The sequence below is a fragment of the Corythoichthys intestinalis genome, chromosome 21, assembly GCF_030265065.1.
Source record: "Corythoichthys intestinalis isolate RoL2023-P3 chromosome 21, ASM3026506v1, whole genome shotgun sequence".
Classification (NCBI taxonomy): Eukaryota; Metazoa; Chordata; class Actinopteri; order Syngnathiformes; family Syngnathidae; genus Corythoichthys; species Corythoichthys intestinalis.
In genome coordinates, this window is record NC_080415.1 from 18382735 (window position 1) to 18399786 (window position 17052).

General features: G+C 40.4%; 1 protein-coding gene across 3 annotated transcripts in view; it reads right to left on the reverse strand.

Moving 5' to 3' along the window:
* The window catches only part of slc38a10 (solute carrier family 38 member 10), a 32421-nt gene extending 31605 nt beyond the window's left edge, over positions 1–816 (reverse strand). For all 3 annotated transcript variants that reach the window (XM_057826120.1, XM_057826121.1, XM_057826118.1), the window contains exons 1-2: positions 606–816; positions 221–463 (exon numbers count right to left, since the gene is read on the reverse strand). In XM_057826120.1, coding sequence (XP_057682103.1) covers positions 221–310 — 90 coding nt within the window. In that variant the 5' untranslated portion in view covers positions 311–463; positions 606–816. The remainder of the gene's footprint in view (positions 1–220; positions 464–605) is intronic.
* Between the last annotated feature and the right edge of the window lie 16236 nt (positions 817–17052).

Consider the following 17052-nt stretch of genomic DNA (forward strand, 5'->3'; position numbering starts at 1 on the left):
TCTAAGTCCGAGGTTCCCTTTAAAAGCCAGTTGACCTTTTAAAAGTTTAAAATGATTATTAGTGAAACCAGACCTTTAAATACACTATTCATAGAAATTGAGCACTCTAGTCATTCAACTACCGTATTTATAAGCAGACCTGGAATAATCTTTATAGAAGTCCTTGTTAAAATAAAATGGCGGATTTTAAATTCGCCTGCAGGCAATTTTTTGGACGTACCTGTTTAAAGCAGAATGGCATGGTAAGCACGCTCACGCCAACGATGCTGTTGACCACGTTCATGATGAGACCCCAGTTGGACGCCGTCATTTTGGAACAGTTGACTCAGGTAGGTGAATATCACCCGACAAATATGTATCAGCAAACAAAAGCGAGGGAAACGACAAAATGTCACTATTTTGCCACTTGGAGTGCCACGGCGGGGTTCTTCTAAGTTCCGGGGTTCCGTCCAGTGACGTGGCGCTGTAAGGATAGTAAACAACATACTTAACCCACTTGAGAAATACTTTTCATTTTGGAATTAAAATACTGTATACTGTTACGTGGATGTGTTCTCCACAAATAAAAAGTGAATTATAATATAGCTGTAAGATAGTAACTTTACCGTTCAATGTGCCATCTTTCACCAAGCGCAGCGTCGGCCTTTTATGTTATCATGAGTGCCGTCGTGTCATCAACGCTTGATTATGTCTGAAGATTTATTTAAAAGTCTACGCCGCAGATTTCAAATAAATCTGTTCGAAATGGTTAGTCAAATAAGACCTGAGTGCTTTCCTCTCCTGTTCGCCCTCGTAACCAGGAAGCAGCGATTGTAGTCGAGGAAGTGAATGAAGACTACACCGCCATGCACATATTGCCTCTCCATGAAACACTCGGACGCCTCCTAGCGTTACTATAGTGGTTGCACGTCTGATGCTGCGGGGCTTTCCAACCCATCTGATTTTTATTCTCTCCTTGCCTGCCATTGACCACGATAGACATTTAACTGTTTTAAACTAGAAGGATTGCCTATGAATGTTCATGTCTCAGTGCCATTGACGGCGATAGACGTCCAATCCATTTTAACTGTTGGTCAAAATGGATTGGAAGTCTTGCAGTATTTTTTGTGCAAATGGAGTAAAAAAAATCTTTTTAAGTAAAAAAATAATTACAGTTGAGCAGTGGTACTTGAGCTTTTTACCCCACGTGTATCCTGAAAAAAAAAAAAAAAAAACACTGAGTACCACCAATACCATCATGATGACCTTTAAAACAATAAAGAATACACGTCATAGGCGGAGTTTGACTTTTGGGGCGGAGGGGGGGCACAACATGTTGATGACCCCGAAGCAATAAAATTATAAGAATATTTATAATCATAAGTTGACAATGAGTGTTTTTTTTTTGTTTCCCATCATTCTTGAGGGGAATTCTAAATCAGGCTGCAATACTTTTCGCCAAGATTGTCATCCATTGAATATGGTACGCCCGCCGGTGTCGTGCAAATGTAGTTACCCTATTCAAAAATTGTATCCCCTGGGCGGAGCCATATGGAGGTATATTTGTGTCTTTATTATTCAACCCAAAAAAATGTCGCTTCAATTTAACAAAAAATGTGTTTGAAATTTGAAAATTTGAAATTGAAAGCTATTTTGATTAAAAAAAAAAGTCAAAAGTCAAGTTTTTTTGATTGAAGCAACTTTTTTGATTGAAGAAATGTTGATGTGTTTTTGGGCCACAGTTTGGCTAGGACATTTCTGTCTACATTATCAAATGAAAAAGTAAGTTGCTTAAAAAATATATACATTTTAAAAAAGAAAATCACTTCAATCAAAATCAAAGAAAAATTTCAATCATCGAAAAAGTTTTTGAACGCGAAAAAATATTTGAGATTGAAAAATTTGCATTTGAACACTTAATTTTTCATTGAAAAATGTTTCTGTGATTGAAGCAATCCTTTTTGTGTTTGGGCCATATCATGATTAGGACATTTGTGTCTAAATCATTCAATCATGCTTCAATCAAAAAAAAAAATATTTTCGGTCAAAGAAAAAAATCATTTTTTAAAATATTTTTTCTCAAAGAAATTTCTTTTTTAATTATATGCAAAGCAAATGGCCATCTAAGGTGCTCGAAAAATAATTTTTACCCATTATAAAAAATATATATTTTTGTACCTTTCATTCATTTTTGTTGCAGTTTTTTTGCTTTTCAACTTTTATATATATAGGAAAGTCAATTACATGCAATGACACTTTTCGGACACCAGGGGGGGCTGCCCCCCCCCCCCCCATAAAATCCGCTTATGCTACACGTTAGTTTTATTCCTATATTTGGTGAAATTGTACTCACTGATTCACATTGCATGTTAGAGTGAAGAAAAATTATACATTTTTAAAACCATACAGTTTTCAAAGTTTTGATAAAATTGTTTAAAAGTTAAAGTAACACTGTAACTTTTCAGTTTTGGTCGAATTTAGCAACGTCGGTGCACTGCGTTTTCCATGAGGCCCAGCGAATGAGCACATAGTGTCGTAAAATCCTTATCTACCGGTCGCCTTCAAATGGATTAAATGACATTTCTGTTTCCAGCGGCTGTGTGAAGGATGAATAGTAATGAGGTAATGAATCCAGTTGTGGTTAAGCAACAGGATATGACGGTTAGCAATCGTATGGCTTACTCCCTCCCCAGCTGACGAGTTCAGTTGGGAGGGGGGGTGTCACGCCATTGAGTGAAAGCCGGGCCCATGTTTACTCGCAGGGGTCGGGAACGTATGGCTTGCGAGCCATGCCTGGCAGTTTTGAAGGCTGCATCTGGCTCGCAGACAAAGCTTTAATTATTAAAAAAAAAGAAAAGTTTCGTTATCCTCCTTTGTGCTGTTACCAGCATCCCCAAGTGGCCGCTGTCCCGTTTCAATATGAGCGGCATTGCCAATTTAGTGTAGAAGAAGAAGTGGATAAGCGTAAGGGGAAAAAGAGACGGGTCTAGAGAGAGAGATGCGCGTGAGCACTGTGTTGAGTGGCTGGGCACCCTCCACTGCTTTTTGTTTGTGTTAATAAAGCCATCTGACACGTCTGTGTGTTTTTATACACTACGCCACTTCCCCGAAGAAAGAACCGGACGTAGGAGTGACGACGAACGAGCCACTGAAATCGCTAGTCCACTCCCGACTATGATTTGGAGTTGAGAGCACCGCATTACCAAACAGTGCAGATTAGTAACAGCGTATTGCGCGAAACGGCAACGGTAACTGGCGACTAGAAAGCCGGTTCGACGTAATTTTAGTGAGAAAGTGGCAAACATATATGTTGTTGTGTCTATCAATCGCATAGGCAACGCAGATGAGGCAGAGACACTGTTCAAGTGGGGTTGCCGTATTTTGCTGTAGAAAATAGGGGCCGATATGCATGAGATCAGCAAGTAAACTTCCCTCATTTTCAGTTTTGTTTTTCGCATTGTCAGCTAATTTTAGAAACTTTTGAGAAGATGGCAAGAAGAAAAATGACGAGGAGTATCGTACTTTTCAGCAGGACATAAGGACATAAATCCTGCACCGTTTTTTTCTCTCGCTTTGGATGAGTCAGCAGACGTAAGCAACTTATCCCAGTTCAGGGTGATTGCAAGGTTTTGACTATGAAAGGGACAACAAGAGGGGAGGATTTATTCAAATCCTTCACTGAGTTCGCGAAAGAAGAAAAAAATCTACCGATGGATAAATTTGTTTCAGTGTGCACTGATGGTGCTCGGTGCATAAGTTTCTCAACGCCTGCATGAAGCTTAACCCTACCAAGTATCAACCAGACTACAAAGCCATCAGCAAAACCATGCAGCAACAGAAGTCGCATTAATGGTAAGAAATACTCATCATTGATTAGCAGTAGCATAATAATGTTATTAAGAATAATTCAGAGACTTATTGTACTTTAAAAGTGTTGAAATTACATAAAATGCACACATTACTTGTATTTTTAGTTTTAAACATACAGTGCCTTGCAAAAGTATTCGGCCCCCTTGAACTTTGCAACCTTTCGCCACATTTCAGGCTTCAAACATAAAGATATAAAATTTTAATTTTTTGTCAAGAATCAACAACAAGTGGGACACAATCGTGAAGTGGAACAAAATTTATTGGTTAGTTTAAACTTTTTTAACAAATAAAAAACTGAAAAGTGGGGCGTGCAATATTATTCGGCCCCCTTGCGTTAATACTTTGTAGCGCCACCTTTTGCTCCAATTACAGCTGCAAGTCGCTTGGGGTATGTTTCTATCAGTTTTGCACATCGAGAGACTGACATTCTTGCCCATTCTTCCTTGCAAAACAGCTCGAGCTCAGTGAGGTTGGATGGAGAGTGTTTGTGAACAGCAGTCTTCAGCTCTTTCCACAGATTCTTGATTGGATTCAGGTCTGGACTTTGACTTGGCCATTCTAACACCTGGATACGTTTATTTTTGAACCATTCCATTGTAGATTTGGCTTTATGTTTTGGATCATTGTCCTGTTGGAAGATAAATCTCCGTCCCAGTCTCAGGTCTTGTGCAGATACCAACAGCTTTTCTTCCAGAATGTTCCTGTATTTGGCTGCATCCATCTTCCCGTCAATTTTAACCATCTTCCCTGTCCCTGCTGAAGAAAAGCAGGCCCAAACCATGATGCTGCCACCACCATGTTTGACAGTGGGGATGGTGTGTTCAGGGTGATGAGCTGTGTTGCTTTTACGCCAAACATATCATTTTGCATTGTGGCCAGAAAGTTCAATTTTGGTTTCATCTGACCAGAGCACCTTCTTCCACATGTTTGGTGTGTCTCCCAGGTGGCTTGTGGCAAACTTTAAACGAGACTTTTTATGGATATCTTTGAGAAATGGCTTTCTTCTTGCCACTCTTCCATAAAGGCCAGATTTGTGCAGTGTACGACTGATTGTTGTCCTATGGACAGACTCTCCCACCTCAGCTGTAGATCTCTGCAGTTCATCCAGAGTGATCATGGGCCTCTTGGCTGCATCTCTGATCAGTTTTCTCCTTGTTTGAGTAGAAAGTTTGGAAGGACGGCCGGGTCTTGGTAGATTTGCAGTGGTCTGATGCTCCTTCCATTTCAATATGATGGCTTGCACAGTGCTCCTTGAGATGTTTAAAGCTTGGGAAATCTTTTTGTATCCAAATCCGGCTTTAAACTTGTCCACAACAGTATCTCGGACCTGCCTGGTGTGTTCCTTGGTTTTCATAATGCTCTCTGCACTTTAAACAGAACCCTGAGACTATCACAGAGCAGGTGCATTTATACGGAGACTTGATTACACACAGGTAGATTCTATTTATCATCATCGGTCATTTAGGACAACATTGGATCATTCAGAGATCCTCACTGAACTTCTGGAGCGAGTTTTCTGCACTGAAAGTAAAGGGGCCGAATAATATTGCACGCCCCACTTTTCAGTTTTTTATTTGTTAAAAAAGTTTAAATTATCCAATAAATGTTGTTCCACTTCACGATTGTGTCCCACTTGTTGTTGATTCTTGACAAAAAAATTAAATTTCATATCTTTATGTTTGAAGCCTAAAATGTGGCGAAAGGTTGCAAGATTCAAGGGGGCCGAATACTTTTGCAAGGCACTGTATATGGCTCTCACAGAATTACATTTAAACATATGTGGTGTTCATGGCTCTCTCAGCCAAAAAGGTTCGCGACCCCTGTTCTAGAGTGTCCTTTTATCCTTTTTTCCTCCTCGGACAAAACCTTTTGTCTCTTTTGTTGCCCTGCCATCTTTGCAGATTTCGCATGAAAGCATTCACATCCACTTCAGTCTTTTAATATAGGGAGAAAGGGGGAAGTCACATATGCCGTGAAGCACATCAGCACATTTGTAGTTCTTTTTGTGTGGCAGGGTTCCTGCCACCCTCCTCAAAGGTAATTAGGGCTGGTGAAAGTGATACAGACCCCCTCAAGATATAAAAGATGTGTCATTCAACTATTTGTCAGTCATCATATTATCACAAATGCTATGAAAATATTTTATAAAGGTTGAAAGGTTACCTTGTGTTGCTTTAAATACAACAGAACTTTATTGCAGCAGTGATTTTTATTTTTTATTTTTCATGTACCACCAGATGGAGCCTGTGTACCACGAGTGGTATCCGTAAAACACTTTTAGACTCTCAAGTCAAGTATGGAATCTTTGGAAATTCCATTTAGGTACAGCAACAAACAGTAACATTTTGTGCTTAAAGTACATCAAGTCATTAACCTGTTTAAATATATTTGCACCACTTTTCTTGTATTATTAAAAGCTTTGATATGATTGAGATTTATCACATGAATTGGAAGTCTACATGAGAGTAGGCTTTCTACCTCACAAGGACTGATGCATATTTAACTCAATCTGGTTTGATGAGATGTCTTTTTCATTGCCTTTTACTCATGACATCCAATCACAATAAAGTTTAATCTAATCTAGTCATTTGTTTCCAAACTTTCTAGCCTTTCATCTCTTCATCTGATAAATTGAGGTACTGCTGCCATGTTTCAGATGTCTCGGGTGAGGGCAGTTGACGGCAGATAGTATCGCTGAAACCTCCCAGATGGTTTCATTCAACTCACCGCTTGTGGTCCACATCATCAACTTTTTCAAGTATTTATTTTTTCTTCCTTGCTACCTCAATAACTATTGTTTGACCCTTTTAAATGTAGCAGTTGACCACCCATCCCCACCCAACAGATTCTAAAACAATGGACTGAGCAACTGAAATTTAGATTAGCGAGTAAACACAGCCTTTAGTGTAACAATGCGTGAAATAACTGTTTGTTTTTCAGCCATATGTTCAGTAGATACGATGACTAAACGGCATTTTAAGTATTTAAACTCATGTTTGGGTGTCCTGACATGAGGTTTTGAAGGGAAAACAAGGTCGATTTTTAAAATTCTTTTTACAAAAGGAGATGAGGACACACAATTCAGGAACAAAATGAAAGTACCGAATTTACATTTAGTGAGGAAAGAAAAAGCGCAAATGTCAATTGAAAGAAAAGCGCAGATGTCAATTTCGATCTACCTCGCCCTTAAAGTTCATACCGTTTATATTTGCCGTCTACACAAACAGTGGGGGAAAAAATACAGGCCACAGCCTAGTGCCGGCCCCTGCCTAGATAAAACAATGGAAGAAAAGTCCTTGTACGCAAGCAATTATTACTCTTATGTTTACTGTGTTAGAAATAAAAACTACATGTTCTGAGTTGCATACAAAATTGGGTTATCTCAATGTCGTAGAACGAAACTTTAACATCGTAAACTGAGGAGAACTTGTTCTCAGAAAGTGCGGCCAACTTCCTCCTTCGCTGATTGGCTTTGTAATCATAACAACACTGATATATCTATGTATATACACGGATCCTGTTTTTCCGGCCTTCAGAGTCTGGCCAGGAAAGGGAAACGAGGAGGGATGCAGAGGCTAAAGGTGTGAAGATAAACAAAAAAAATTAAAACGGAATACTCAGCGGGGAAAACCATTAAACTCTAGCACCTTAAACTTATCTTATGATCATTTATTCCTGCTCCCAGCATAGTCCCCTCTGATAGGAAGCCATTGTGTTGTTTGACCAGGAAAGAGAAGAAAGAGTGGGGAACTGGTGGAAGGGAGGGGGGCTGGAGTGTTTTGCTCAGGCTGGGTTGTTCTGTATCTGTAAGGATCAAGGTTATTCAGAGGCTGGGATGTGATGGGTAGGGAGGCAGCTGGGGGGTTTAATGCAAGCGTATGTCGGATACTTTTATGTTGTCGCTGTTATTTCCACATCCAACATGGCATAAACTACTCCATCATACATTAGTTATTGTGTAGTCAAGTGACCTAGTGCATATCATCCAACATATATTCTTCAATGGCAATCTTTCTCTAATTCAACTTATTTAGTTGGCAGGCTTGAATCAGTCTTTTTTTGAAAAGCTTGTTTAATGACTTTAAAGTTTTGACCAATGGTTTTCCACTTTTGTGCAGTTATTAGCTATGCTGAGGGAAGAATAGCCAAATTTCTCTCCGAATATTTTACGATTCATGGTGAAAGTTAAAACAATTAAATGCTCTTCCACTAGATGGCAGAAGGTACACTTCCCCTATTTATGTCAACATATTGCAATTTATACAACAGAAAAAAACACAGCTCCCTGAGAATTAGCTAGATAATTTGTAAATTAATGATCAACATCATTTCAGCGTACACGTCTATTGGCGACGTTTTCAGCTGGTGGGGTTCTTTAAGATTTTTGTAATGTTAAATAAGTGCCTTGCCTCATTAAGGGCTGTCAAACTAGGCTCTACACAACAGGCCACCTGAACTGTACTAGAAATACAGCAATAAATAAATGATCAGACCAACAGAATTCTCATGAGCGTGGTCTTACAGCGACGCAGCAAGCGCAAACGTAAATAAACGCAACTTGGCCTTAGCGCTCACGCTCGCCTGCTCCGTCTGCGTTGTTCAGGCAGATGCGGCAATGCTAAGTGGTCGAGGAAGCAATTAGTTCTGCCTCTGGCTGCTCTGCATTATTTATCGGAGCTAAGCATGAAAGACTACAAACTGCTTATGTATGGCAGTTACACCTTTTGTTCCCATTGTGTGTGCACGGAAGTGACAATGCTACCAATCAATGGACATCTAGTTCCAGACTTTACCCAAGCATTGGCACCAGTGGAATCCTCCTCCTAAATTGACCTTTCTATGGTGTCTTGAGAAAACAATCAGCCAGACTCAAAAGTTATTGAGATATGGATGAATTAACTGTTTGTTTCGAGTAGGGACCGCAAACCTGAGATACAAGGGCTGTAAATATTCTTTTAACAAAAGAACCGGAAATTTACACCATCACCGTAATATTATGGTCAAACTAATGATAAAACATATAGAGTTGTATGTTGTGTGTTAAAACATCCACTTGGCTTAGCCTTTGGTCTGCTAGTTTAAGGCTAATGTTAACGTCTGATCTTTAACTAAAACCACCCAAACATTTATAGGTTTTCATAATTTAATGAGGAAAGTATGCAAACAATTGCCACGTTTACATGGAGCCAAATATTCCAATTACAATCGGAATATTTGTTCAAACCGAATAAATGTGTTCCATATAAACACCTCATTCGGAATGAACAGGCCCAAACCGAATGGAATTTCATTCCGTTTCACAGAGGTGGAATATTCCTTTTCCCAAACCGATTAGAAGTAAAATTATATCATGTAAACAGGGAAGCGAATGGTGTCTGGTTGCGTTCTTTCTGCACATGCTCCGTACTGACGTGGTGACGTCACTTGGTGACATAAGTAACGTCACTTGCAACATGGCTTCCAAGCACACGCACAACGCACCCACACAACTTTTTAAATGAACGGCGTGTCATTCTGAAGTTTTGTTTCCACTCGAAAAGTTAAAACAGCAGCTGATCTGACGATCGATCTCCATGTTTTGCAACGTGACGCTTTGTTTTGATTAATCTGCGCATGACAGACGGCAGTTGTCAAACGTCCTTTCGGAATAAAGGCAGTCACATGTAAACGCTGGATCGGAATAGATGAAGTGACACGTAAACAGCTGATGTGAAATTTCCATTCGGAATGATTTGAATCGGTATGAATAAAAGTTAGCATGTAAACGTGGCTAATGACAGAGGGGGGGTGAGTGAACCATCATATTTAATATTTTGTGCCCCCACCCTTGGCAGCAATACCTTCAACCAGACGCTTCCTGTGGCTGCAGATCAGTCTGGCTCATCGATCAGAAATAATCTTGGACCATTCAACTTAACAAAAATGCTGTAGTTCAGTCAGATTCTTGGAATGTCTGGCATGAATTGCTTTCTTTAGGTCATGCCACAGCATCTCAATGTGGTTCAAGTCTGGACTTTGACTTGGCCACTCCATAACTTGTATTTTGTTCTTCTGAAACCGTTCTGAAGTTGATTTACCTCTGTGTTTTGGATCGTTGTCTTGTTCCAGCATCCATTCTCCTTCTAGCTTCAACTGTCTGACAGACGGCATCGGGTTTTTGTGCAAAACATCCTGATAAACTTTTGAATTCATTCTTCCATTAATGATTGCAAGTTGTCCAGGCCCTGAAGCAGCAAAACAGCCCCAAATCATGATGCTCCCTCCACCATGCTTCATGGTGAGGATGAGGTGTTGATGTTGGGGAGCTGTTCCATTTTTCCTCCACACATGACTTTGTGTTTTACTCCCAAACAATTCAACTTTGGTTTCATTGGTCAACAAAATATTTTGCAGAAACTTCTGGGGAGTGTCCATGTGCCTTTTTGCTGAACATTAAACAAGCAACAATGTTTTTTTAGACAGCATTGGCTTCCTCAGTGGAGTCCTCCCATGAACACCATTCTTGGCCATTGTTTTACATATAGTTGATGTGTGCACAGAGATATTGGACTGTGCCAGTGACTTCTGAAGGCCTTTAGCAGACACTCTGGGGTTCTTTTTTACCTCTCTGAGTATTCTGCGCTCTTGGCATCATCTTTGGTGGACAGCCACTCCTTGGAAGAGAAGCAACAGTGCCAAATTCTCATTAATTTGTAGACAACTTCTCTGACTGTTGATTGATGAACATGCAGACTTTTACAGATGGTTTTGTATCTTTTTTTCCCATCTTTTTATACAAATCACCAATGGTTGATCGCAGGTCTTCAGACAGCTCTTTTGACCAAGCCATGATGTACATCAGACAATGCTTCTCATCAAGACATATATTTCCAGATGTGTGTTTTATAGTGGGCAGGGCAGCTTTAAACCATTCATCAGTGATTGGGCACACATCTGACTTAAATTGTTTGGTAAATATTGGTTTCAATTGCGCTTTAAGTCTCCTCTAGGCAGAAGGTTCACTTACTTATTTTCCATCCTATTTTTGCATACTATCCTCATTCAAATATGAAAACCTAAAAATGTTTGGGTGGTTTTAGTTGAAGCAGACACTGTTTTTTTCTTCTGTCTGATTTTGACAAAGATCAGATCACATTTCACGGTGATTTTAGGCAGAAATGTGAGAAATTCCGAAAGGTTCAGATACTTTTTCACAACACAGTAATACGACTGTTTGCTGCAAGTGTGAAGAATGCATACATTAGCCTTTATACTGCATCTCATAGAGTCGCCTACTCACAGTCCTATAGACCCTACTCACCTACGTCACAAAATGGGCGTGTCGCTGTTTCCGGCCGCCATATTGTACCTCTTTTTCAGACCTATTCTCATTGTTTTCTATTAGTCGAGCAAGTTATAGAGCAATTCATGGAAGCCCCGGTGTTATCTGACGCTGTAAACTCATTGGATCCGTTGCATAAAAGGCGTTACGTGGAAAAGCTTCAGTTTATCCATTCGCCAGATCCGTATTTGATGCCTAAATCGATGTTTTTCGACCCGCTGGCTTCGCCTGACATCTGATACCCACACAAAATCAGCCTATTCTCACGAAAGTTTGAAAAACTTTAAGAGCTTGGAGGCTTATAAATGCTACGTTGCTGGTTAGGTGAAACACGTCCTCGTACACGAAAATTCGGCAGGAATCTTGTGCTCGGAAGGTGAGTTACGAAATTTTCAATTGAAAATCTTTTGTTCTTGCTAACATCCACTGTCAAGTCTAATGTATTTCATGTCATTTGTCAATGGAGCTAGGGCTTTTAATGTTTATATGGTTTAGCGATAGCACTAACTACATACATATGTGTATGTTGTCGGCGATTAGCCTAGCAATGATCTTAATTGTGGTTGTCAGCCCGAAACCCTCTAAATATATATTAAATGCATCTTACCAGATATAAAATGACTACTACATAATCTGTGGTAGTCGTTTGGAGCCCAGTTGTCTCGTCGAATTGCAGCAGTCAATCGCGGCCTCCTCTTCGTGTCTCTCGGAATACGGTAAAAATTCAAGTCTCTCCGTCTATCTTCTCTGTTTTTGCAACCGACCGCCACACACGACTTCACCATTTTGAGTATTAATGTTGACGAGCAGTAAAACGTGCAATAATAGGAAGAATTTACGAAGCGCTAATGCATTTCTATGGCGAGTATGCGGACATCATGGCGCGGGGGCGTGGCTGTGACGTCACGTGAGTAGGGTCTATACTATTTTCCTTATCCTCTGCAAAGAAGAGATTTAAATCTCACAAGCGTTCTAGGCAGGACATGCCCCACTTAATATGATTGGTTGCTGCAAGTATGAAGTATGAGTAAATTGGCCTCTATACTGCCCCCTAGAGGTAATCAAGGCACACATAAAAGAACGAGCCATTCGATTTGCATTGATATGAGTAAGAAAAATCATTTTAATGTTCTGTGAATTATAAAACATGAATGAGCTTTCCCATTTATTTAATGAGGAAAGTTGATTTGAAATATGAGTGTTCTGAGGTAAACACATGGTCAATTTTTAAAGAAATTGTGTCCTCTCCAATGAAATAGCAATTTGGATGAATAAAGTTTCTCCTCATTGTGTGTCTAAGTGTGCATGTGTGTGTGACCAGAGAGGTTAAGACAGGAAAGCCCTGCTCCTTGTGCACCAATGACCCCTCAAAATCAATGTGACAGACCAGTTGATTGGCTGGAGGGTCCTGTCTTTCTGCGCCTAATCCCTCAAGGTAGACCCTCGGCCAGGCCTGCTGCGTTTAAGTGTGCGCGTGCGCGTGTGCATCTGTGCACTCTCATGTGTGTCTTTCTGCACCTAATCCTTCAGGATAGAGCAAAAGCCACGGGTTGGGGGTATTGGTGCAGTTGTAGGGGTCAGACCTGTGTATGCATGTGTAAATGCTTGAGTTCTTCTTTTCTGTTGTCTAATTAACATTGTGGCATACCAATGTATATTCCAAGGGGTCAGTCATGTGTTTGGAAGTAGTAGTGGGTTATCGGGGCGGGGCGAGGGCCACATTTTAGGGCAGATTTGGATGGATAACCCACTTTGGGCGAAATTAGACGCAGGCATCTGGATTTGACCCGGGGTGCTCGCCGTGACCCCCGAGTGACCGTAGAGGTCACGGGGCACAAAGCAGAGCAATGACCCCGTACAGGTCAAGCATGCGGGCGGCTGAAAGGACGCCTTTGTGGGGCTTGGCATGCTCACTATTTCCCATGAGCACCAGGGAACTGCGTCTGCCCAGGAAACGTGAGGCGGAGAGAAAGGTGTATGTGAGTTTTGTGTGTAAACCATAACTGATGTTTGTTTAGATTTCAAAGTTGCTTGATGCGTGATTAGATGAGAAAACGCCTTGATTGTTATTTACTGCCTTGCATGTGGGTGTGTTTGATTTTCCTGCAGTCTGGGAAAAATATCGTTTGTCTGATGGAAAACTTGCCACTCCAATTCATGTTTTTAATCCCACCCAAATAATCACAAATTCCTTGATGGTTGGAAAAAGAAAAAACAAAGCCACCCATGGTCTTTTTTTCTACCTCTTCCAATCCTGATCCCAGCATTTAAAAAAAAAAATCCTGTAGCTGAGTTAATTCTTTGCTCTGTTTGTGTTTGCGTGCTCGTGTCAGCGAGAGAGATTCACTCGGATTTGAGGTCCGCCTGTGGTCGCCGCTTGTGTACATCTGTTAGCAGCTCCTTAATGAGCGCATGCACACCGCCTCCAGTGCTTGTGTGGCCCTCGGAGAGGCAGAGAGGAGCCCTCTGCTCCAGTAATCACATTTAATTACACACCAGCATTAGACGGACCATGAATAGGGTTTTTAGGCAGGCCTCTCACACTGGAATTGGCCGCATCCCAACGAACATTGCCCACCTTTGTCCTGCCGGTCCCCTCTATCTTGTATTAAGACGTTGTCATTTGACCATCAGCAAAGCACTACAGTCTAGCACTAACAACTGCTGGACTAATGCTGCACATTAAGAGCACCAAGGTAAAGGGGACAATAGGCGTTTTCTTGGCTGAACGGCGTGTGTCTGCCTCATTAATGAGGCAAATGGACCACACATTACTCATCAGCAATCATGTTGCCCTTCCATCATAGATAAAGGGCCTTTATTTGAAAAAAAAAAAATGCTGCATGTCTGCTTGGGTGTGATTTAATCTTAAAAAAAAAAGGCAAAGTGTATTCTGTTCATCTGCAAGAGAGGGTGGGGGGTAGGTTGTCGCACTGTGAAATCAATTTTGGAAGCGGAGCGTTTTCAGTATGACGTGGGGAGAAAGAGATGCCAGGTCGCACTCTGCATGACGCAAACACATGCAGAGCAGCGTTTAAGTGTTGGTGGCGACATCTTTAAGTGCGGGATTCTAGTTTTAAGTCAACACGTATGCAGCAGACAACGCTATAATTGTGTTTGGATTTAAATATGTTATTGTCCTATGAAAACATTTTTAGTGCATTTACATTTCAGTGCCATTGACGATGATTGATGTCTAATTCATTTGAACTGGGAGGGCGGGCAGCGATCATTTGCTGGCAGCAAATAGAGCTGGGCAATATTAAAATGAATATTTCATACTGATTTGAGCTTTTTTATGTCACCATATCGATAGTGATTATAACCGCCCCACTACAATATTATGAATTGACATTAAACATACTTGTCACGAATGTGAAATGCATAAAGTAGTGCTGCAACATAAAAGGATCCAAAGTAAACTAATATCTAATCAACATTTCTAATCATCTCATGTTACTTGTGAGCTGTTTTAACTTTTAAGGTTATATTAAGACAGCAAAAACAATCATATTAAAATTTTATTCACTGCTATCACTAATTGTTTTGAATGCGTCACTCATTGCTAGAGTTGGGAATGGGAGTGACAGAGTTAAGTGTTCAAAATGAAATTGATGGTTGAAATCCCAGCGTGCCGTGAAGTGGCCTTTTGTAAAAGTTATCAATAATATTTTTTTATTTATTCCTTTCTTTTTTTTTGCCAATTGTTTCCCAATGTAGAATTAGTCACTGTATGCTTTATTAATTTTCATTAAGGGTTTTATTTATGGACCATAAGATGGGGTCATGTGGTTACTTATTCATCCGTTTTAGTTTTTTTTGTTTTTGTTTTCAGAGAAATCTTTTGGCTGTTCCTCACTATGTCTGATAGAAGTACCAGCTGTCTTCTGTTGTGTACAGTCAGCGCACATACAGTAGAAGGGAAATATGACAATAGGATAGGATGTTTACTATTGTTATTGCAATACAAATTAATATACACTATAAAGTACATACATTGCCATACACTAGGAGCAAATGTGATTTAATTTAATTAAAGATTTTATTTATCTATTTTTTAAAATTGCTACAGAATTCTTCCCTGAACAAACTCGCTCACTTGTTGGTGACCTTCTCATCACTTTGACAGCAGAAAGGACTCATTTTCTTCTCTAAAACATCATTTGGGAATGATCACCTTCCTAATTCACCCCCGCCTTCTAGCGACTCCGCCCTCACTCGCATTTTCTCTCACACACACGCACACATGCACACACAGTCTCGAACTGACCATAAATCCAGTTTGTTTTTCAAAGGCCAGACTCATAAAGAGACAAGGTGACAGAGCAGCACTGATGGGTCAATATAGCCCCTTTTCGCGACAACACACACACACAAACACACAAATGCCCTCTTATACAAGATGCATGACCCCATACGTACACAACCAGGTATGTCAAATGTCGAATTTGCATGAACACACCGAGTTTTATTCATATATGCGCATTGTACATGCATACACACACATATTAACATGGGCAGTGTGCTGTGAATGGTATGTTTGAGTGGAACAGAATGACTGTGGGGATTCATGCTGGTTTTCCTCTATTAAATCTGCTGTAAGGCTTACTGTGTACGGGAGTGCTGACGTTCCAGCTCAGCATGATGATCTACAGCCGTTTGTGTGCGAGAGTGTGTGTGTATGTACTAAAGTTTACCTGTTACCAATGATCTATCGCTCGGGGGGGAAATTTATATAGTATATACGAACATTTGTGCCCGTTTGTGCGGGTTTAAATCAGTGTTTTGCAAGTAAGCGTGTCCGAGTGGGTGTGCAGCTGCGTGCTCCATAGCTTCCTTTTTTCAGCGTTTAGGGTTTGGCACACAGAGGGTGGGAATTCCTTCACATTCACATTAAGACAGAGAAGGGTCTCACAGTGGACTCTGCACGGCAGACACAGGGGAGTGATAATTTAATGTACAAGTCGGCTGCAATTGGAGGGGAATTGGTCAAAGTGAACATGAGTTGTGTCTGAAAAGATACAGGAGTAGCATCACAGGAGATATTTCAAACCCAAACTTCGGACTATGGATTTTTGCTGATCATCAAGTAGATCTTATCTTTGCTTTACAATCCCTGAGCGTCTGACAGTTCCTGACTGAGATGATGATCACTCTTCTGGAGCAAGTTCTCCACTCAACCAACCTGGCTTCTGTGACCCAGCCCCTCCTTTTTCCCAAACTCAAGGGGGCCATCAACAGCCATCTTTTTCCAAGATGTGGATGACATCATGATGGCTGTGATGGTGAAATTATGTAAAAGCCAAGAAGCATCCCTCCAGGAGTATATAAGCGCATCGCAGAGAATGCTGGGAAACTGAGTTTGATATGATGGGGACGGCTTTAAATGGGAAAACTTGGTAGTTTGTGTTTTCAATTAGAAATATATCTTGTGTAAAAGCAATCCTATTACATTTCTGACATCTTTTTACATGACACTCCAAACAAATTACGATTGCGAAAAGTTGAAGGGTATTGACCTATATTGGTACCTAGCCAAGCGGTCATCATAAGTGACATGCTGCAGTCTTCATTTTTATGTTTTATTTCAATATCATGTCGTATTTTCTGCTTTTTTTGCACATAAGGTTATGGATCTTACTCATTAGAATAGGCATATTAACAAGGCTGCAGCTATTGATTATTTTAGTAGTCGATTAATCGATGAAGTAGCTAGTTCGAATAATCGATTAATCGGGTAAGGAATATAAGGCGGAAAACACTCAGGTGAGACCCCCAATTTGGTGAAATTTCAAAATTGTCCGATATGCATGTGTGTTACATCATTGGAAAGCTTAAAATCTCAATTTTCTGGGGGAAGAAAAATTTTGAACAGGAGGGCA